Source organism: Bos javanicus, chromosome 16, assembly GCF_032452875.1.
Source record: "Bos javanicus breed banteng chromosome 16, ARS-OSU_banteng_1.0, whole genome shotgun sequence".
NCBI classification, from domain to species: domain Eukaryota; kingdom Metazoa; phylum Chordata; class Mammalia; order Artiodactyla; family Bovidae; genus Bos; species Bos javanicus.
Window position 1 is genome coordinate 32495095 of NC_083883.1, and position 24209 is coordinate 32519303.

Below are 24209 nucleotides of genomic sequence, written 5' to 3' on the forward strand. Positions count from 1 at the left end.
TGCTTATTATCTCCTGCTCCCATGTAAGTTTCATGCAAGGCTTTTGTTTACTTCATTTCTCACCAAGAATGGTGCCTGGTACATCCACAGGTACTCAAGTACTCAATAAACACTAGTAGAATGCAGAAATGAATAAAAACTCTTTGGGAGGGGTTGTTTTTACATTTTGCTATCTCCTTAAATGATGGTAATCCATATGATGGTAATCCATAAAACACTTTGTGTTATGGGATTTTGTTGGCTATTATGTTCATAAAACTAATATAATTATTGTGCTCATTATTAGTCTGTGCCCAGCATTTGCTGTAGCAAGCCTTTGGGGGAGGGATGTTTTTGAAGTTGCCTGTTGAAGCAAATATCCGCACTGGGTTCTCCATGGGTTAAAAGTCGTAGACTTCTGTTTCAGAAGGTTCATTCCAAAAGTCATTTGATGATTCTTTTTTCCATTTCTGACCTTTAGAAAAGAAACCATTTGCTCCCAGACCAGCCAGGGAGGGCTCTTCCTCTTTCCTCCAGAGGGGGCTCAAAGCCCACATTTCCTTGACTTATCCTTGGGGTAGTTCTGATGAGAGATGTCTTTAGATACTGTGCACATTTATCGTTAATTAACTGATGAATCTTTGATTTTTTTTTTAGAAAAATAGATATTTGTCACAATCATATTTTCAAGGTAATTAAATCAATAATGTTCTTATACTTGAACAATATGTTCTTATTAGGCTGTCAACAAATGGCAATTCAACAATTCAATTTTAATCCTGCTCTACATTTCCCCAGAATAAAAATATGGCTAAGTCAAACAACTTTCCCCACTTATTGGATGCTCAAAACTTCTTAAATAAAGCAACTGTGACTATATAAGTGCGTTAATACAGCGAATTCTCTATCAGGACACAGTCGTCCATTTTACTAGGAAATAGTTTTCCATCTTCTGAATTTTAATAACTCCCTTTCATTTTATTTTAAAAATAATTTCCCATTATATATTCTTTACATCCACGTCTTATGCCCTTACAAAGCTGTAAGCTCCTGGAGGGTACAGCCAGTATCTTATCCCAATACTTAGTCTCCATGTGGCAAGGGCGTTAGGAACATTTGTAGATGAAAGAATGAATGCACGTGTGGACCCAAAAGTGAGTATGTGAGAGTGTGATGCTTCTCACTAACTCTGCTCCCAGACACCTGGCACAGTTTCCTTATCCAAAACGCCGTTCTTCAAAGAGTCAAAAGCCAACAGAACACCTGATCCCTAAGGGCTCTCCCTAGGCAAAAATGCTTCTGTAACCACTCTGACAGAGAAGGTAATGGCACCCCACTCCAGTACTCTTGCCTGGAAAATCCCATGGATGGAGGAGCCTGGTAGGCTGCAGTCCATGGGGTCGCTAGGAGTCGGACACGACTGAGCAACTTCACTTTCACTTTACACTTTCATGCATTGGAAAAGGAAATGGCAACCCACTCCAGTGTTCTTGCCTGGAGAATCCCAGGGATGGGGGAGCCTGGTGGGCTGCCGTCTATGGGGTTGCACAGTCGGACACAACTGAAGCGACTTAGCATCAGCAGCAGAGGCAACCACTCTGACATTTTGACTTACTATTAAAAGCATCTAAAACCTTACTCTACCCTTAGAAGGCTCATTAGTACCTTTTCCACTATCATGAACTTGGGACATTATACCTTTAGTAAAAGTGGGCTTATCAGGTGGAGCTAGTAATAAAGAACCCGCCTGCCAATGCAGGAGACATAAGAGACACAGGTTCGATCCCTGGTCAGGAAGATCCCCAGGAGGAGGGCATGGCAACCCACTCCAGTATTCTTGCCTGGAGAATCCCCATGGACAGAGGAGCCTGGCAGGCTACACCAAGAGGGTTGCAAAGAGTTGGACATGACTGAGTGACTAAGCACGCACACACACATTAGTAATCACTGCCTATTTTGAGAATTCAAAAACGATTTTGTTCTAATTGTGCAATATGAAGATAAATTCATAACACCCACACACTTTCATGCTTCTGTGTATAAATAGAAACTTAAGCCAATTCCTATCTAAAATGCCCTCCCCTCCCTGCCACCTTCCCTACTCATCCTTCTAGACCCAGCTCTAATGCCTGGCACTCCTTTCCTACCACCCAAAGGAGAATTTATCCTTTTCTTCCACATGTTCCGATAATATTTTGTCAGTAGAGCTATTTTGTGGCTTATCATAGTGTATTACACTAGAATTAATTTGTGTTTTAAGCACATCTCTCCTTAATACACTTTTGAATCCCCCAAACTTACAAACTGCTTGTAACATATTAGGTGCTTGATAAATGTTTGTGCACCAAATATCTGCTTCCTGCCCTGAATCTGACCTGCAGGTCTATATTTTAAAATTAGATATACATATCATAAACTGCTGATTTTTTATCAAAACTCCTGCAGCTGCTGCTGCTAAGTTGCTTCAGTCGTGTCCGACTCTGTGCGACCCCATAGATGGCAGCCCACCAGGTTCCCCGTCCCTGGGACTCTCCAGGCAAAAACACTGGAGTGGGTTGCCATTTCCTTCTCCAATGCATGAAAGTGAAAGGTGAAAGTGAAGTTGCTCAGTCGTGTCCGACTCTTAGCGACCCCATGGACTGCAGCCCACCAGGTTCCTCCGTCCATGGGATTTTCCAGGCAAGAGTACTGGAGTGGGGTGCCATTGCCTTCTCCATCAAAACTCCTAGTAGAGTTTTAAACACAAATACAAGAGTTTGAAATTTGGACAGATTTAGTCATTGTTGCCAAAAGCTAAATGCTGGGCACTGTTTTTTCCTGTCACCATTTATATATTTAACCCTCTTCCTATCTCAAGTGCCGCACTATAAAATTCTTGCCCACATTTAGTAATCAAAATACCAAGGGAGAAAGCTCCCTACCCCGCACCCATGGTGGGGTGGGGAGCAAAGCCAGCAGCCTTGGAGAGCAGCCAGAGACCTTTAAAGAGCCATCAGCCCAGCTCCCCCTCCCCACTCTCCACTCACCAGCTTTTAGTCCTCAGTATCCAGGGACAGTCTGGCAACTGGAACTTTGTGTTCAGCTGACGAGCATGTGCAAATGACAGTTTTGGCTGTCAAGGAGCTTATTACCTAAGCGAGGAGCTTACATATTTATGAGCTGACAGCTCAGATTTGTGGCTTTGCAGTATTCCTCAATTTCCCTCTAGAATAGCCAATAGGTGTAGGGAGGCCTGCAGGCTCATTACTTCACCCTACATCTCCAGCCCAGCACCAAGATACAGCCAGTGGCTCATTTGTGGAGACATCGAGGGTCAGCGGAAAGTGAAAAATGAGCTTGCACAACTCCTGGGCTGGACCTGAAGAGGTGAAGGTGAATAATAGACCCACAGTGCACTCAGTCTAATGGCAAAGGCAGCTGCAGTGGGGCTTTTCCACAGATATACGTACGTGTGTGTGTGTGTGTGTGTGTGTGTGTGTACACACACATAGTATGAATATATACATCTCTGTAGAGTTGTCTGTTAACAAAGCACACTCATGGACATGATCTCGTCACCTCTAGCCATCTTATGGCTCTGCATCAGGACTGGTCGTTAAGAATAACTATTTCTGTTAAACATGCTTTCTTTTCTTCCTGCCAAAAAAAAAAAAAAAAAATTCTGAAGAAGAAACAGACCTACCACTAAGGCAGAGCTGCTTCATGTTGGTCCAGAGTTCAAGCACTGCTATGGGAAACTGTAACCTTCGGCGAGAGGGCTCAAGAAATACAGCAAAGTCCCGCCGGTAAGGCTGGAATCCAAACTCAAGTTTGTCAGGCTCCAGAGTCCCTACTCCTTCCTTGCCTGAGGTGCCTCAGTGATGAAGCTGATGAAATAAGTGATGTGGATTTTTCATGCTGAGGGCCCTTTTCTTCCTCTCTCTCCCCGCCTCTGCTCTGAGAACCCCTCCTGCATCCTCTCTGGCGGGGACCTGCCACCACCCGCTACTCATGCCCAGGAGAGTGAAGCCACACTGGGCTGCCCCCAGGGGCCAGGGGCTTTCAGAGCCTTATCTCTCCCTGTGGAATGAGAAGCCTGGTTGCTCACAGTCTCAAACATCAGAGCCTCTGGTCCACATAAAGCCCGTCCTGTTTCTAGACAAAGAATGGGTCCCGTACTACGAGGACAGTACAAAAAAGAACACTGTTTTGTGTCACTAAAACTTAGGAATCCTAGGATCTGAGAGACCAACTTGAAACACTGGTACTCAAGGTACACTGTGCCTCCTACAAACCTAAAGCCGAATGCCATCTCTACTCATCAAAGCCTTTCACATACATTCTTTCATTTTTTTTTCTTCCCTCAAGACCAGCCATGGAGGCAGCAGGACCCTTCACTCATCCGTTCACTTGCGCATCCACTCTGCAAGTGTTTATCAAGCAGCGACCTGGTCTCGACACCAAACGAGGAGCTTCAGGCAGCAGCGTCCCTCTCCAGGCAATGACAGGGCTGCAAGGGGGTGGAGGGGGGTGAAGCCTCGTCCACGGGTGCCTGGGAACTGCACAGAGTCGGGGGTCCTGACCTGGCACAAGGGATCAGGGCAGATCTCATAGAAGAAGAGAAGAAAGGAATTAGCCAAGAGTAGGCGGGGAGGACGGCGGCTGCCTGAAGCATCATGAATTGAGGTGTGGTGAGCAACAGAGCAACCTGTTTAGGGACAGGGAAGAGTGTCAGTAGGGCCAGGGTGATGGGAAGGGGTGATAACGTCCTCGAGTTTACACAGCGATTACTAACAGAGCTGGAATGAAAACACCCAGGTCTTGACTCTTACCCACTTCTCTTTATGTTCGATCATACTGTCTTCCTCAACATCCCCATCACTTAGGTCATGGGAACTCTATTGAAAACGTCTGACCGACAGGCCCACAGCTGACAGCAAAACGTGAGGACAGCATCCTCTCAAGGACGTGACCAGACGCCACGCTAAGTACCACGTGTCTTCATTTAATTCTCGCAAAACCTGATGAGATAAGTTGTGCATGCATTTTATTGGTGCAAAGAACAGAAGTTTAGAGAAGCTGAGCAATTTACCGGCCAAGGGCTCACATGTACAGGGTAACTGTGGGTTCTACTGAAGGCAGATGTAAACTAAGAGTGGGTCTTCCGAGGACTCGGAAGGCAGCGAGAGAAGGCAGCTCCTTCCTGGCACCAGGAAAGCTTGCAGAGACAGCTTTCACCGGACAGCTTTCTTTACCACATTTATTACAGACACATTTCTCCCCTGCAGTCTCTCCCAGGCCTTGGGTGGGCAGGGGAGGTTAAGGATGGGCACGGTATATGAAGGGGTCATGGTTCTGCAGCGAAACGCACCACAGAGGTGAACACCCCCTGCAGTACAGGCGAGACAGGAGAGGAGCAAGTTCCTGAAGAGAAGCATCAGATATAAAGCTAAGTCTTAATCAGTGCATTAGCTAAGTCTTAAGACATTAAGACAGTGCAAGAGCTAAGTCTTAATCAGTGCAAGAGCACAAACTAGATCCAGGAGAAGAGCGATGAGGACCCTAACAGAAGTTTTTTCCCGTAGTGACGGTGAGGAGGTGGTTTTAGAATCTTCCTTAGCTTCCACTTGTAAAGCAGAAGCCGTGGCCATGGAAGATGGGGACCTAGAGTTAGAGAATGGGGGAGCCGAGCAGAGAGAGAGGACAGACAGTGTGTCCTCAGCAAAGCTTTGCAGCAGAACCCCAGGGCCACAGTGAAGGCTCAGCTCCATCTGCAAGGTAGGGATCAGTTCAAGCTGATCTTAGCCATCTGGCGTTATCAATTTAGACCTTCTGAACACTTAACAGAACTTTGCCTGACTCCTCAGAGACAACAGCTCCTTTCCTTTCTCTTCTTTCACCTTGACTTCCAGGTTTTTTGTTTTGTTTTGTTTTTAATTGCTCAGCAGTTTTACTGATGCCAATCAGCCGCCTCTCTCAAAGACTCTTTGCAGGTGTCAGCGTTACTAGCCCCCTTGCTCACTCACCACTATAAAGCTCTCTCCACCCGCCCCGAAAACCCTGCCCTCGGCAGCAGGTCCTTTTAACAGGATACAGGTGAGATTCAAGGGGGACACTTCTGAGGCGCAGAGAGCCTGGACTGGCAGAGAGGAGGAAGGCAGGAGGGGGACATGGGGATGGGACAGAGCTGCTGGCCCTAAGGCAACAGAAACGCAGAAGATGGTTTCTTATTGGCTTTTCTGTTTCTGGAGAAATTGCCCCTCCTTTGCTCAAAATCTAAAAGCAGTGGGAAAGAATCGATCTCTACAAGCCCAGGAAGGCAATGATCAGTGTCTGCTTTAACAGGAAACTAAAACTAAGGATGAGAACTGGAATTGGGGTAAGAGAGCTATTCCATTTCGAGTCTGACCTTGCTTTTCAATGATTTTCCTTTTCCCTTCAGGTTTTGCTTTAGGTTTTTTCAGTCTCCCCCTACCCCAAACCTCTTCCAGATGCACAAGCCTGCCAGAATCCTTATAAACAAGAAACCCAAACAAAACAGCACCAGATCGAAAGCATTTCCCCTGTGATACTACCCCTTCATGTGCAGAGGCATTCACGTGACGCTGCCAACATGTGTTTTCTGTCTCAGATTTCCCTTGATAACAAAGGACACATTTTAAAAGGCGTGGCCCTAGGTATATGTGGCCAGCAGGAATCCGAGAAGAGTGGGAGGATTTCCTTTGGTTTTAGGCCGATCCCCTCAGGTGCCCAGTACTGCAGCCCTTGAGGCTGCAAAATGCCCGTCATTAAAGTTAGCAACACTCTGGGTCAGGTTTACAAGATATGATCTCATTCAGTGGCTCATAGAACTGATTTAATATTCAGGAATCAACTGAGCTCATTCAATTCCAAATTTGGCAGCCTTGTGTGTTGCATTACAGTACTTCCTCTGTCCAGAGCTGGGCAGGGCATGCTAAAGGGAATCTTTAGAAAGGTCTTTCATGAGGTTCCAAGACTGAGAGGCAGGACGGGCGCTGGGAGACGGGCAGGGGCAAGGGCTACAGTGTGGATGTGATGGATGAGAAAGGCAAAAGATCACTCAGAAAAGCTCTTTACAGTGTCCCTGGTAGAAACCCCTCTTCCAAATAACTAAGCAAGTTTTAAGCCAGACATATTTGTAATAACACTACTGTATAGACTCCAAGAGAAAAAGTTTCAACTGGTCATAAAAATGTTAGCAATCTGTTTTGATGTTCTTACCTAAGTGGTTTATGATCTTAAAAGTTTCCTTTAAAATGCTGTTTTCTTAAATCAAGAAAGTTTAAGTTACTCTTTCTATACAAAACTAGCCTCGTTACAAATCCTGAAGAAAAAGCAAATCATCTTCTTTAATTTCCATTTCTAATCTTCTAGAGAGCTGTTACTCCGTCCTGTGAAATGGATGGGTTTTGGTCTTAAACTTACTTGTTGTTCCCACCTTCCCACCCCAAATACTGGGAGTTAAGTGCTTAAGTCAAGCCCTGGCACAGAAAAATGGAATATCTTCTGACTGGCATTGACTGGCAGTGAGTGCCTTTCAAATTGCCAATGTCATACAGCCACAGGGTGACCAGACATTACGTTCCAGACTGGGAGGGGTTCTGTCTCAAGAAAAGCTGAAATGGAAGGTAAATACAGTCAACAATTAACATTAGGGGGGAAAAAATCCATCTCACATTTATGTAGCCAGAAAGAAGCTATTCTGAGAGCCACAGGCTAACTTCATTTTTATGATCCTGTGAAGACAGCACATGTCAATTTCGTCTTTGATTCTAAAATGAGCCAATGTCAATTTTTTTAGCACCTCTGAACAAGTCTGATTATAGCAATGATTGTCAGTTCAAATCCCTGGTTCATTTATTTCCCATTTTAGCCTCACCCTCTGGGGGATGTTTGTAGATTCTCTGTGGGCAGTTTGCGTGTCTCACTTGATATAGCTGACGTATTCTGCAAGTCGACTGAACAAGAAGAAAGCTCATATAAGCTGGACCCTCCTAACTTCTAACTTCTCTATACTTGATACATTTTATTCTTCACTTTTCTCAAAAGGAAATTCACCGGAAAAGCTAAAGCAAAAAAGAAAAGAGCAACTAAGACAGACCATCTAACTACAGGAATATAACTGTTACTTACACCGCTTTCCAATCCATCATCATTGATAAATCATGGCTAAATAATCAAGTGCAGAATCCATTTCTTCATATCTGTTAATAAATAGCTTCTCTCAAATGTCTCTCGCAGATCGGGGGCCATCTCAGGAGGAAGTAAGAGAGTGCGAAGGTGAAGGAGGAAAGGCTGGGAAATTCTAAAATCCATGGGGGTCTGGGAATTCTCAGAGCAGACCCCGGTGAAACATTCCTGTGATTCCAGCCTTTGGCTAAACCAGGATCCCAGCCTCTCTGAGCGTCCAGCCACCTTCCTGGTCCAGCTTAACCCCTGCTCCAACATTGCATTTCCCTCCAAGAACACTGCATTGATGGACGAGGAACCCACGGGATCCTGCCAATCCACACACACAAGCACGCTTCTCAGGGCAAGCCGCTCCAGTTTCTCTCTTGTCTGCTATCTCAGAGAGAGGGAGGGAGGGAGGGAAGAGCAGAGGCAGGCAGGGAGGGAGGGGGAGAGAGAGAGAGAGAGAGAGAGGGAGAGAGAGAGGGAGGAAAGACAGGAGCTTTACAAAAAGAGAGCAGCACAGAGAGAAACACTTGCTAGAACTCCCATTAACCCGCAGTAGCTGAGGAATTTTCTGAGCACAGCAGCTGCAAAACAGACTCTCAAAATCAAGTGTTTAAAATCTTTAATTATACATCCATATACACATTTGATGCAGACAAAGCCGGGAGAACCAAGGTTCTGGGTCTGCAAGTGTGACTGTGCAAGTAAACACTTGTAGACAAACAGATGCAAGCATGCGTCCCCACGAGAATCATATTTCCATGCATATATTTCAGTGAAAATGTCTAGTCTCACAGTTTACATGTCTTGAAACTATTCAAATATTCTCAGTGATGGAAGTGCAAATCAGACCAACAGTACTCTTTGCCTCTGATGGCATCCCTGAGCACACCTTCCCCAGATTTTTAGGGGGGGTTTCTGTTTCTTTTTTTCCGCTTCAGGAAAGAAGCCCCCAAAAGGAAGAGGACAGGAGGCGAGGCAGGGGTTTTCAGCTTGACTGTCAACTTCGTGTGGTGGTTCCTTTGTTTGGGGGCACTCTGCAGACAGAGTCCAGACACACTATGCCTCAGGCGGGGAGCGGCACGGAGCAGGGGCGTGACACACACGTGGGGCTCTGCAGACGGCCAGGGACAGGAGGAGACGTATGAGGAGGAAGAAGCAATAGCAAGCGGGGAGCTGAAGCAGGCGGTAGACGTGAGGAAGGGGCAGCCTGAAGGTGGACGCACGAGACCATCTCCAACCACTTCCTGAATTTCTCTACAAACCTCCCCTCTCCACTCAAGAAATCCCTTCGCCATGTTTCTCCAAGAGTCCCAATCACCTGCATTAGAAATACCTGGTGACAATGTTAAAATGCAGATCCTGGGACTCTATCCTGAAGGTTCCGATTGAGCAGCTGGGGACCAGAATCTACCTTTTTTAAAATTAATTTTTGTTGGCGTATAGTATACTTTGGCCACCTGATGCAAACGGCTGACTCATTGGAAAAGACCTTGATGCTGGCAAAGACTGAAGGCAGAAAGAGAAGAGGCAACAGAGGAGGAGATGGTTGGATGGCATCACTGATTCGATGGACATGAACTTGGGCAAACTCTGGGAGATGATGAGGGACAGGGAAGCCTGGCGTGCTGCAGGCCATGGGGTTGTGAAGAGTTGGACACGACTTGGCCACTGAACAATGACAACAACGTAGTCGCTTTACAATGTTGTATTACTTTCAGCTGCAGGGCGAAGTGTAGTGTAAGTATATGTATAGCTGATTCACTTTGCTATTCAGTAGAAAGTAACACAACACTGTAAAGCAACACCCCAGTGTATAAGTAGAGTTCCCTGTGCTATACAGTATGTCCTCAAAACAAATATCATATATTAATGCATACCTGCAGAATCTGCATCCTAACAAGCCCACAGTTGATCCTGATGCGGACCAGACTTACTGAGGATTCATTTCTTCATCAGTGTAGAGTGAGTACATGAGTCAATGGAAAAGTGAACGAAATGAGAAGAGGTCCGGATGGGAGACCTGTGAGAACTCGAACACTGATGGAGGGCTGGGGACAAAGGAAACAGTGTGCAGCGGGAGTGGTGAGAGGGGACCCAGGAGAGAGCGGTGCCAAGGAAGCAAAATGTGAGCCAGGAGAAGAAGCGACTTGCTTCCTTTCCAGATGCCCCATGCTTTTCACAGCTCTGCGACTACACACGCTGTTGTCTTTGCCAAGAATTCGCTTCATCCACAGACCAACCATCCCTTCAAACCTGGTCCACATCTCATCCTTTCTCTCTTGCCCAGCTGCTGCTACTAAGTCGCTTCAGTCGTGTCTGACTCTGTACGACCCCATAGATGGCAGCCCACCAGGATCCCCCGTCCCTGGGATTCTCCAGGCAAGAACACTGGAGTGGGTTGCCATTTCCTTCTCCAATGCATGAAAGTGAAAAGTGAAAGTGAAGTCATGTCTGACCCTTCAAGACCCCATGGACTGCAGCCTACCAGGCTTCTCCGTCCATGGGAGTTTCCAGGCAAGAGTACTGGAGTGGGGTGCCATCACCTTCTCTGCTCTTGCCCAGAGGTAGGTAATAATCCATCACATTTTTGTTTATACTTCTTACTGTAAGTACCTTCATATCTTGACGTTATGCATCAGCTTCTTTCTTAGTAGATGATGGTGAGTTGTTTTATGGAAACCAATGATCTCTCAATCATTATATACATCCCTAACTTTTGGATACAAAGTAGGTACCCAATAAATGTGCATTCATTAAATGGCTAAACATATCATAAGAGTATTTCTTAACCTGGGTGGTTGTTACACAGATGTTTGCTCTATTGGTCTTTAAACTGAGCATCTATCCACATTTCACATATTATTTTGTATGCAAGATACACTTAACGATAACATTTTTAAATGAGTCGTAACAGCTGGGATTTGGTCCAAAAGTTAGGTCTTAATGAATAATAAAGAGAAAAAATTGCAAAGAGCTAACCTAAAACAAAAGTTAATAGGAGGCGGAAAAAAAAAAACCCAAAGAAAGCACCAGAGTGAGTGAACCCAGTAGAATAAGCAATAGAGTGGAGGTGGGTTTTGATAAACTGATGGCTTTGGGGCTCAGAAAGGTGTCACACTTGTAAGCAGTGGTGGCAAAGGGGTGTTCTTACAGAGATGGGTTACACGAAGTGGGAACAGAGCTTGCACTAAGTCTCCTCGAGAAGGACCACTTAAATTAACAGAGAACAAAATCTCTCATTTACTTGACTTAAAAGGTTTGGAGGAATTATAAATTGAAAGTTAGGAATTATAATAATAATGAATGAATGAATGGATATATGAATGAATACATGGTTGGGTGAATGGATGGATGGATGAATGGATGGATGGATGGATGGATGGATGGATGGATAGGGTGCTAAGGCAAAAGGGCCCACAACAACTCTGGGTAACATCACTATCTAAGGGGCATTTTAAATGCTGTTTAATAGTTTTTAAAGTGTTTCATTTGGTGACAAGATCCCATGTATAGCTGAGGAATCATAGATCAGAAAAGTTAAATGACTTGCTCTTAGTACACAACTAATAACTTCTAGAGGGAGATCTAGAATCCAAACCTTTTCACAGGTAATCTGCTGCATTTCCCATTATACTGAATTAAGCCCCAACAGGTGAATGTGATCATTAAACTTGGTAAACAGAAATGGAAATAAAAATTACTCCCAAGACTCCATCTTGAAGCACAGTGGAGAAGCTATCTTGAGGACTGGTCTATCTGTCAAAACATCTGTTCAGCAAGCATCATATTCAGTATTACAGAGTTGGGACTCTCTAACCAGAAGTTTGAGACGGCCTGGCAGATGGTTGGGAAAGCTGCCGTCACCACTTGCCTCTTCACTATCTCTTAGTTCACCAGAAGGCTAGTGACCATGGGTACTGGACATGGAGATGTGTTCTCTAGATCTTTCTTCAAGGGAGGTCTTGTTGCCCTAGCTGTGGGCAGTTAGCCTCTAGCTGTCAGCTCTTTTAGGATTTGCCTAGCTGCAGAACGCTGCTTTACCCAAATGCATGGCCTTCTCTGGGTCACCCACATTCCATGGTTGATGGGGGTTCAAGGACCCAGCCATCAAGTCCAGTACAGGTCATCATGATGGCCATTTATGCTCCAGAGCTCCCCTGTGGTGTTGACTGAGGTTTTGTTTGGCAGCTTGACATTTTCCTCCATATAGTCCTGCATCCTCCTCCTCATTTCCACAGCCTTTAATCTCTAATAAGCATCCTGCATGGGCACATCCATCTCCATGTTGGCCTCCCAGAGACCCCAACCTGCAAGGCCAGAGGGGGAAGCAGCGCTGTCCTTGTGCTCCGTTTGGGCTTTACTCCCAGTGGTCTTTACGTACTCTCCTTTAGTGATGTCAAAGCTTCAAGGCAGTGACAGCTGACTCTTATGCCCTCACAAAAATGTCAAGCAACTGATTTTATCTCCAGGTCTCAGTTCCCTTATCTAGAGGAAATCAGAGGCTGTGGACCCTGGAGCCACCTGAGTGGCATAAGGCAAGTCAGAGCCCCTTCACCCAAAGCTGGTGGTGGTGGTCTTCCATTTCTAAGTTGTGTCCGACTCTTTGGTACTGCATGGGCTGTAGCCCGCCAGGCCCCTTTGTTCTTGGGATTTCCCAGGCAAGAATACTGGAGTGGGTTACCATGTCCCTCTCCAGGGGATCTTTCTGACCCAAGGATCAAACCCACATTCCTGGACTGGCAGGCAGATCCTTTGCCACTGAGCCACCTGGGAAGCCTTTAATCAGAGTAACTCTGCTTTTATGTTTTATATGTTGAGGATTTTATTTAAAATTGGAGCTTCACAGTTACACATATTTTTGAAAAACACTGGTTCAGCTGATCCCACAGATACCTCCCATTTGTAACATTCTATGATGCTTTGATTATCCTCCGAGACAACCAAATAAGTAGGATAATAATGTGTGTGTGTGTGTGTGTGTGTGTGTGTGTGTGTGTTAGGGCTTCCCTAGTAGCTCAGCAGGTAAAGAATCTGCCTGCAATGCAGGAGACCCTGGTTTGATTCCTGGGTTGGGAAGATCTGCTGGAGAAAGGATGGGTAGCCTATCTGCTCAGTCATGTCTGACTCTTTGCAACCCCATGGACTGTAGCCTGCCAGGCTCCTCTGTCCACAGAGTACTCCAGAAAAGAAACTGAAGTGGGTAGATATTCACTTCTCGAGGGGATCTTCCTGACCCAGGAATCAAACCCACGTGTCCCTCACTGGAGGTAGATTCCTTACCATATGAGCCACCAGGGAATCCCAACAACATGGTACCTAAGATGCTCCAGTGATTTGGAAAAACAAATCAACACACATATAAAGCCAAGATATAGATTAAGAGACAGACACCAAATAAGTCTGAATTCTAGTTTACTGGACAGATCGGGAACTATAAAGTGGTGATGGAATAAAGAGTTTCCCCAGGGATTTGGAAAATGTATTAGTTTATGGGGCTATCAGAAGGATTTAAGACAGCAAAGTAAAGGAAACAGCTTTCATTTAAGTGCACCAGATTCCCTGCCTGTAGTGTGCAGGCATCTCCTCCTTCTGAGCCCCAAACACAATAAGTCAAATGTGTGACGAAGGCCATCTTGGAGGACTCAAGAAATTAGGCCCCACTGTTTCTGCAGTAGGCCTGAGAGAGTGATTTCCTTATTCCCTCTTATAAGGTAATACCATTCCAATGAAAATAACTGAAAAGAAAAGGAAATCTAAGCTGTTAAAACTCTAGTGACATATTCTGTATAAAAATGTATATGTTCACATGCCAGGAAGAGGGTTTAATGGTTATCAAATCATTATAAACTATGCGGGGAGGGGGGTGGAAACAAGTCTAAAAAGAGAATTATACCTAAATTACCTGTGAATTTCCCTGTGGGAAATACCAAACATATGAAAATCCTTAATCATTCAAAGACACTCATGCTAATATGAAGCATATGCATTCTGGAAATGTGATGAAGTGATGGTTAAAAAGTAAGTTATGTTCCTGGACATGCTGTGCCACAAAATCTACACCTTTTCTGAATGTTTTCATTTGGTTATTATTTTCAAGATCCCTGTTATTCATATTTGGAAAAGAAAGTGACATACAAATCAAGGGACATTATAATACATGATGAGAGTTGTACATAGAGCCTTGTGTACAGTCCTCTCCACATTCAAAACTTCAATTGCCCACAAGTGTGGATCCTGAGTCTGCTAATGAGAAAACTCTACCTCACTATTTGGGCTTCCCTGGTGACCCAGCAGTAAAGAATCTGCACACAATGTGGGTCCAATCCCTGGGTCGGGTAGATCCCCTCTCATAGGCTCAGACACGACCATGCTTGCCTGGCAACCCATTCCAGGATTCTTGCCTGGAGAATCCCACGGACAGAGGAGCCTGATGGGCTACAGTCCATAGGGTCACAAAGAGTCAGACCCGACCGAAACAACATAGCATGCATGCACATCTTACCATGTGGAGCAGTCAGGCAGGTAGGCGCGGGTATAGCTTTTTCTTTTTTAAACAATACTATGAGTTATTGCTTAATTTCCCAAGGTTAAAACATTATGCAGTTCACCCTTCAGTAGGAAGTTAAGGATTGGCTCATTTAAGATATTTAAATTTTACAATTTCTTTTGTAGCCTCCTGTAGTCTTTTGTGCTCCATGTTTTCCAAGCCCCCTCATCATGAGATGGGGACAGCCCAGACCACAGGTATAATTTCAACTGAGGAGAGGAGGGAGGGAAAGAGCAGAGAGAAAGGAAGGGAGAGGGCAGTGCACAGGGAGGCAGATGGGGAGTTGGAGAGGAAGCCCTAGAACCAGCCATCTGTGCCCAGAAAAGCAGAGAAGCCACGGTGGGCAGAAGCTCCCCAAAAGACCAGGCTCAGGGCCACCTGTCTTCCCATGGCTGAAGCCCTGCCTTCTTGGCCTGTCCTCACCAGCCATGCTCAGACAGTGTGCAGACGGGACGGGACAGCTCTGAAAGCTTGAATATTGCTATTTTATTAAGGAACCTCTAGGGATAGAAGGGAGAAGGCAATAGCAACCCACTCCAGTACTCTTGCCTGGAGAGTCTCGTGGACGGAGAAGCCTGGAGGGCTGCAGTCCATGGGGTTGCTGAGGGTCAGACACGACTGAGCGACTTCACTTTCACTTTTCACTTTTATGCACTGGAGAAGGAAATGGCAACCCATTCCAGTGTTCTTGCCTGGAGAATCCCAGGGACGGGGGAGCCTGGTGGGCTGCCGTCTATGGGGTCGCCCAGAGTCGGATATGACTGAAGTGACTTAGCAGCAGCAGCAGCAGGGATAGAAGAAAATGACCAGAGCAGGGCCAGGTTCCTTTCCCTGGGAAGCTCTTATACCGGCTGCATTTGGCCACTCAGGAGAGGACCACTGGCAATCCTCTGTAGAAAACCTTTGGACACACCTCTGGCGAATGCGTGGGGTGGGCCCAGGTAGAGTCACATGATGTCAAATCCCACAGTATAACAGCTGAATCGGCCTAGGAAAACTACAAGAGCTGTACAGAAGAGCTGTGCTGTGCTCAGTCACATCCAACTCTTTTGCAACCCCATGGTCTGTAGCCTGCCAGGCTCCTCTGTCCATGGGATTTTCTGGGCAAGAATATTGCAGGTTGCCATTTCCTCCTCTAGGGGATCTTCCTGACCCAGGGATCGAACTCTCATCTCTTGTGGCTCCTTCACTGGCAGGCAGATTCTTTTACTACTGAGCCATCTGGAAAGCCATAGGAGAAGAGATCGATGTTCAAACCTTCACAAGGCAAGACAGCCACCTTGCAGCAAACCCAAGAGTAAAGCTCCCCAGTCCTCACTCCAAATCCACCCATCCATCCAGGGGTTGAAGCAGCCCTATCACCAGGGAGCCTTCTCTCCTGGACAATGATTGCTCTGCAGATAAGTGGGGCTCTGAGGCTTTGATCTTCAGTTTGGTGGACTTAAGAGAGGATTTTCATCCCTCAAAAGAACTGAGGAATTCTCTCCATAGAATGGATTTGAGAACAGAGATCTTTTGTTGAAAATAGTCAGAACATCAAACATTTTTTAAAATGAAAGGTCAAATACCTCTGATATTTAGTTAGATCTGTGTGGGGGGAAAGGAAGTGCTTTCAAGAATGTAGGTGCTGAATTTGGGAAAAGCCAGTATCTTAAAAATTTACTCGACATGTGGTATATATGGGGTGGTCAGCACCACCCAAAGAGAGCATGCAAATTTTGGCACCTTACAAAAATTAAAATCTAATTCATACCATACACAGCCAAATAGTCATGAAAGCTGTGTGTTAATTAGATATACGCGTGAGGGAAAATGATACATGAAAATCTAGATGTAATGTTTAAAAGACAAATTAGAATAATGCATGTGTAGTTTGAAAAGAGCTTAGCATGAAGTTCTTTTCCAATTAATACAGATAGGTTTTCAGGGAGACCTCCCTGAGGACAAGGAAGGATTTGGTACCAAAAGATGCTTACTCCTTGGAAGGAAAGTTATGACCAACCTAGACAGCATATTGAAAAGCAGAGACATTACTTTGCCAACAAAGGTTCATCTAGTCAAGGATATGGTTTTTCCTGTGGTCATGTATGGATGTGAGAGTTGGACTGTGAAGAAGGCTGAGTGCCGAAGAATTGATGCCTTTGAACTGTGGTGTTGGAGAAGACTCTTGAGAGTCCCTTGGACTGCAAGGAGATCCAACCAGTCCATCCTGAAGGAGATCAGCCCTGGGATTTCTTTGGAAGGACTGATGCTGAAACTCCAGTACTTTGGCCACCTCATGAGAAGAGTTGACTCATTGGAAAAGACTCTGATGCTGGGAGGGATTGGGGGCAGGAGGAGAAGGGGACGACAGAGGATGAGATGACTGGATGGCATCACTGACTTGATGGACATTTGTCTGGGTGAACTCCAGGAGTTGGTGATGGACAGGGAGGCCTGGCGTGCTGCGATTCATGGGGTAGCAAAGAGTCGGACATGACTGAGCAACTGAACTGAACTGAACGTCCTGTGTTCTTTCCTCCCTCTGTCATTTCACTTCTCTTTCCTTATCCAGAGGCATTTCTGCATGCTCAGGTTATGTGTGTGCTAACTCACTTCAGTCGTGCCCGACTCTTTGCAACCCTATGGACTGTAGCTTGCCAGGGTCCTCTGTCCATGGGATTCAATAGTCAAGAATACTGGAGTGGGTTGCCAAGCCCCACTACAGGGAATCTTCCTGACTTAGGGATCGAACCCATGTCTTCACTGGCAGAGAGTTTCTTTACCCCTAGTGCCACCTGGGAAACCCAAATGTCTATAATCATAACTACTATTTTCATTCATTCACTCATTCAATTAAACAAGTATGCACAAAGGGCCTGGAACAAGACCGACCTAGTTTTGATCTTCTGCAGTCCAACATAAACTAAGCTCATGGTTTCCAGAATAATTTTTGCTCCTTCTTTTTAAACATAACAGCCCCATACTCTACCTTGTTCTCGAAAAAAATGTAAGAAAGTACATGTTTTATCTAGTTTTTTATTAACTTTAAAATCTCTTGTTGGAAGAAATCATCCTATAATGACCTTTCATATCAAGTATAAAACAATATTATAAAACAATAGACAAAATGACCTTCTTATGAGGAAAGCAAAATGCAGTTATCTGTCCTGGGTCTGGAGTTCTTCTCCTCTGAAGTGCATGCTACCTTAGTTGGATCCTCAATGGTTAGATGCTCGGAGGACTGTATCGAGGTACAGCTGGCATCCTATGCACGTGCAGGGCAGCAGCTACCAAAATATCAGGGAAACACAATGTGTGTGTGATGAAGCAATTGCTCGTTCTAAAGAGAGAATTGTAGCTGGGCCAAATTTAGCAAAAGGCTCAACAATCCTCCATTTGTGCATTGGTAAAGGAACAGCATTATTTTGGACTGCTAGATGCCTCTAAATATCTGGCTAGTCTTAGGAAAAAAAGACAATCGTTGATACTTCAGTTCACAAAATCTAATTCTGATATGAATTCTAACTCCTAGCGCAGTATGGCAATTATCCTCTCTAAAAAGTTCTCTATAGATAAATATGAATCGCCACAAAATCTTTGTATGCTAAAGCAGGATTATCACCTCATTTTAGATGCCAGAAAAAGAAGAAATTTACTCCACTTGCATTTATAAAATCATAAAACAAGTGACGAAGAACTCTAGCATCAAACTAATCTAGGTTCAAATCTCTCAGTACAGCTAAAAACAAGCAACCCCCACAACAGATACTGAACAGCACTTGCCATGTGCCAGGCCCTGTCCAAGGGCTTTATGTGTGTCCGTTTATTTAATCCTCATCACAACAGCTATGTACCTACCATGCAGGTGGCTCAGTGGTAAAGAATCTGACTGCCAATGCAGGAGACACAGGAGACTCAGGTTCCGTTTCTGGGTTGGGAAGATCCTCTGGAGGAGGAAATGGCAACCCACTCCAGGATTCTTGCCTGGAAGATTCCATGGACAGAGCAGCCTGGCGGGCTGCAGTCTATGGGGTCACAAAGAGTCAGGTGCAACTGAGGGACTGAGCACGCACACATGCAGAGCTCTGTGTAGTACATAACATTATTATCTGTATTCCACAAATGTGGAAATGGAAACATAAATAAGCTAAAAGCTTTTCTCCAGGTCACACAGCTAAGTGGCAAAGCCAAGATGCAGACACACTCGATGTGGTTTTAGAGTCCCCTCCATCAAACATTGCACTAGATTGCTTTGTATAAATTATTGAAGTCCTCTAAGCTACTGTTTTATCTGTGAATAACGGTACTGACCTCAAGGATTGCCAGGATGTCTAAGATAAAGCAACTAAAAGTGCCTGGCAGGCACATCACATATGCCTAGTCTCTATTTTAATTGTTGGGCAGTGCCCAATCCCTCCTCAACACCTTGCCTCCAGTGGGCTAAGTAGTTCATTCTTCCTCTAGGAATATCTATAAGTGATCTGACATTGCCTGCCGTCCTTTCTGGGCTCTGGAGATATGAAATCACAAAGCCCTAGGCTGGATGTAAAGATTCCTCTTCAGTCATCAAGGGGAGGAGGTGGCATTTCAGCTCCAGAAAGAAAGAAGCCCAAGCTGTTGAAGGAAATGAATTTCACCTTTATCCTCACCCTGACTTTTGTGTAAGACTGTTGTTCAGTCGCTCAGTCATGTCCAACTTTTTCAGACCTCAAGGACTACAGCATGCCAGGCTTCCTGTCCTTCACCTTCTCCCAGAGTTTGCTCAGACTCATATCCATCAAGTCGGTGATGCCATCCAACTATCTCATCCTCTGTTGTCCCCTTCTCCTCCTGCCTTTAATCTTTCCCAGCATCAGGGTCTTTTCCAATAAGTCAGTTCTTCACATCAGGTGGCCAAAATATTGGAGTTTCAGCATCAGCCCTTCCAATGAATATTCAGGGTTGATTTCCTTTAGGATTGACTGCTTTGATCTCCTTAAGATACAAATCAATTAATTCATCCCATTCTTATTCAGCATCTTGCCATCCTGAGGTCCCTTCCCAACTCTTCAGAATCCCCTCTCTAATTCAACTTGGCTTTTCAAGTTGGCCAGGAGCCAGCCCTCGCCTGTGTGAAGTCTGAATGCTACGTAAGCTACCTTGTCTTGGATGTTCTTCTGAGAGTTTGGGAGTTTTTGACAAGTTACTGGCAAAAGAAGAAGACGCTCCTGCCAATTTGCTTCAGGCACCAAGCATGTTCACAGGTATCATACCAGGTGTTATTAATATGTTATTTACAAGAAACCCAGTGTTCAACCTATTGTTGGGGTTATAGAGTGTTACAGTTTTTGTACTTAGGAAAGCAATGTATTTTTTCCAACTCAGAAAGCTTAGAATGTGTGAAGAACTCAGTCCTCAAATGTGAGATATATTTATGGCAAGAGAGTCTTAGTTAGGAATCAGGATGTGGACCAAATGATCAATACTCTTTCTTCAAGTCAAATAATCACTTTAGAAAGCTGAAGACTGGGACAAATGTCACTCTCAGGGCTGAGCTGGTCAGGCTCACAGGTGTAAGGTCAGCACCCTGGGGAAATGCCCTACTTTCTCAGTTCCCCAAAGTAAACCTCATACAACTTCATCCTAAGGAATTTCAGAACTGGAAGGAATGTTTCTGAATGTTCTGCTCTGGGGCTTAGAGAATGGATGTCTAAGACATGTAGTCCCCCAAACTGCCATATTCTTAGCAAGAGGGGGAGCCATCTATCTACAGACTACTTAATGGCGTGCAGCCACCCAGGCGGAAACAGCATTGAAAAATCAAACAGGGGAAATAGTGATGTTCCTGCCGTGGCTAAGCCTCGGCAGAATCTTGAGAGAGGGAGAATTCCTTCAAGGAAAATGGCCTGGTCACACATTCCACACTGCTTACCTGGTGTGCATTATGGACTCCACGCTTTACCGGGCATCAGACCAACCAGCCTGAACACCAAGAGCAAAACCCCAACAAAACAAGGCTTCTGCCCAGTCTTCCATTCCCGCAGGCCCAGGACATCAACTGGTTAATCTGAAAGCCATATGTACTAACAAGCTATTTCCAAGAAACACGTGCTTTCTGAAGCAATGCTATCGTCTCTGCCTCCTGGGGTCATGGATTTATTTGTCAGTAAATTATAGAAAATCTGTGAGTGGAAACTTTTTGGATTACAAAAATTATACCACTGACAGTTACCTATTTATCTATGAGTCAGGCATGTACCCCCAGCTAATTTAGCCAGCTTAACTTGTCCAAAGAAAATAAAATCAGAAAACAATCTCTATTATTCTTAGTTCCCATGGAATATGGCAAGAAAAAGTCAGTATGAAGAAGGGATTGTATCTTCATCTGACTTTACTTCTAAATTCACTGTGCAGCCTTGGCTATATCACTTAGTCTATCTAGGCTGATTTATTTAACCTCATGATACTCTGATGATGTTGGATTAATCTAGATTATTTTTGTAAAGTGTTAGAACCTTCTCCCAGAAAGGATACACTCCCCACCTTTACACACACACATGTTACTATTATTTAGTGCTTTCTTACCTTTGTAATATGCGTCACTACTGAGGACACTGACTGAGAATTGTCTGCAGTTTAGAGCTTCCATACATCTTTCTCTCTGAGCACAGGTAACAAGAGCCACTGCTAGCACTGATACAAGATACTTGATATCGATAAAACCTGGTACAAAAATGCAGTGCGAGTTCTTTTTGCAGTAGTCATACAAGTTTGGCAACCTGCCATCTTGTGAATGTGACTGAGTCTGCTTCCCTTCAAGCACCTGCTTAGCCTCCTCTTCCCTCTTCCCTCACACACACAAACACACAAAACTTTGACTTTTCCACCACCGCACTTAATTACAGAAGGAATTCTGAAGAGTTGGGAAGGGGCCTCAGGGTGGCGAGATGCTGCATAAGAAGAGGATGAATTCACTGATTTGTAACTTACACAAGAGTCAGGGGGAAGATAAAGGTGAAACTCATTTCCTTCAACCAGCTCTGTCTCCTTTCTTTCTGGAGCTAAGCCTAGGACTTAGTGATATTACATCCCCAGGGACCCAGAAATATGGAGGCAAAGAAGAATGTGAGCCGGAAAAGGAAACGTTGGTAGGCAAGAGAGAGGAGTGAGGAGAGACCAGACTTGCTCTGCTTTTTCTGCCCGCTGCTCTCAGAGCTGCCCCGTGGACGCACAGAACCTCTAGGCAACGGGCAAGACGGGTCTTCCTCACAGGCAGCTGGCGAGGGCAGCTATTAAATTATTGAAAATTCCAGGCTGAAAGGAAGTCAAATATTAATGAGTATATTACTGAGAGGAAGAAAACTTGACAATCCACACAGATTTAAACTATTAATATCTCTTCCAAAAGAAAGTGCAGTGAACAAAACTGAACGCTGTCAGATATAGCTTCAAAGAAGCTGCCCCCTGCCCACACACGGGCTCTGTGAGAAGACTGCCCACGGCTGCACTTTCTCCCACCCTCGCTTTTGCTGGTGGCTGCTGTGGATAAACCGTTTTCAGTTATGGTTCACAAACTCTGTTTTCGGCATCTTCTTCCTCAACCCAGTTGCTTCTCGAGTGAAGGTTTTTGTTGGTGGAGTACATGATGGTATTCCACTGGCTTCTAATTAAGCACAGGGAGCCAACAGTGATAACTTCACAGCCAGGCTGACTCATCACTTGGGTTGCCCCTGAGGTTTCTGATTCAATTTCCAGCTTCTCCAATCACACTAAAGCCATCGGGTTGAAAATATTAGAATATATAGCAGGGCAGCCCAGGTTCTCATCCCTCCTACCTCACTCGGCTTCTAGGAAGACTTCCACGTGGGAAAAGAGATACACGGGGAAATGAGAGAACGTGGCAATTTGATGGATAATAAATGATGTCTGAATGTTGAGAAGTCACTTTGGAAATTATATATGCATTATTTTCATATTTTTGTATGTTTTAGATGGATGAATAGAATATGATAGAACAAGTATGTTTTAAAATAGAATCAACTAAGCATTGCTTTTTATTTAATAATTGGAAATTTCACATAAAGCACTGGCATTACTGTAATCATCTCCATTCTTGTCCCTGACAGCAATTTGCTTTAAAATATAGTCCTTCAGCATACATGGTGTGATATACATGTGAGTTAACATTAATTTACACTATAGGGAAAGTCAGTTAACATTAAAACTGTCTTAATCAGGAATACACACTTCAAGGATGATTGGTTAGCACTTCATCTGTTGAATTTTCATTATCATTGAATTTCAAAATATCATCTAATTTTCACTGAAATTTCTTCTTCAACCCATGGGTTATTTACAGGTGGATTGCTTAACTGCCAAACATTTGGGAATTTTTCTGTTTTCTTTGTTATTGATTTCTAGCTTAGCTTCTCTTTGGTCAAAAAAACATACCCTGAATGAATTTCGTCTTTGAAATTTGCCAAGATCTGCCTTATAAGCCAACAAATGGGTCAATTTTGGTAATATGGGAAAAGACTGTACTGTGTCAATACTGAGTGCAATGGTCAGTATATATCAATAAGGTAAAATAAATTAATGGTAATTGTTCAGATCTTTAGTCTTACTGAATTTTTGTCTGTGTGTTCTGTTATTTTTTGAGACAGTAGTGATTATGTCTCCCACTATGACTATGGATGGATGTATTTATCTTCTTTATTTTGTCATATGTTTGCTTTTTACATTTGGAGCCATGTTGTTAGATATATACAAATTTAGAATTGTAACTTTCCTGTGGCTTCATCCTTTAATTGTTATAAAATGTTTCTATTTATCTTTAATGACGATTCTTCGCTTAAAGTCTATTTTCTCTGACCTTAGTAAACTATACTATTTTATTTTGGTTAGTATTTATAAGATGTATCTCTGCTGCTGCTGCTAAGTTGCTTAAATCATGCCCAACCCCATAGACAGCAGCCCACCAGGCTCCTCTGTCCCTGGGATTCTCCAGGCAAGAACACTGGAGTGGGTTGCCATTTCCTTCTCCAATGCATGAAAGTGAAAAGTCAAAGTGAACTTGGTCAGTCGTGTCGGACTCTTCGAGACCCCATGGACTGCAGCCTACCAGGCTCCTACATCCATGGGATTTTCCAGGCAAGAGTACTGGAGTGGGTTGCTATTGCCTTCTCTACCGTTTCTTTTATTTTCAACTTCTCTGTGTCCTTATATTTAAGAAGTGGCTTTCACAAGCAGTATATAGTTAGGCTTTTTTGTTCTTTGTTAATGTGGTGTGCCAATGATTATCATTTAGTTGGAGTAGTTAGTCAATTTTCATTTACTGATATGTTTGTTTTTATAGCTAGCATCTTAGAATTGTTTTCTATTGGTCCACCCGCTGTTATTAAGTCCCCCTTTCTCTCCCTTTTCTTAGATTAACCAAGAATCTTTCATTCTATTTCCCCTTCTATGTATTATTCTGCTAGTTACTCTAGAGATTACAATGCATGTCCTTGACTTATTATAGTATAGTAAAATTATGACTTTTAAT

At 44.2% G+C, this 24209-nt stretch overlaps 1 protein-coding gene across 2 annotated transcripts in view; it reads right to left on the reverse strand.

Moving 5' to 3' along the window:
* The window catches only part of KIF26B (kinesin family member 26B), a 517632-nt gene that overhangs the window by 174000 nt on the left and 319423 nt on the right, over nucleotides 1–24209 (reverse strand). Inside the window, exon 1 of one of the 2 annotated variants that reach the window (XM_061382453.1) lies at nucleotides 8113–8570. The exons of the other annotated variant lie outside the window; for it this stretch is intronic. Within the exon in view, the coding sequence (XP_061238437.1) occupies nucleotides 8113–8135 (23 nt within the window). The 5' untranslated portion in view covers nucleotides 8136–8570. Of the gene's footprint in view, nucleotides 1–8112; nucleotides 8571–24209 lie in introns of those variants that run through there. 2 annotated transcript variants of the gene reach the window in all.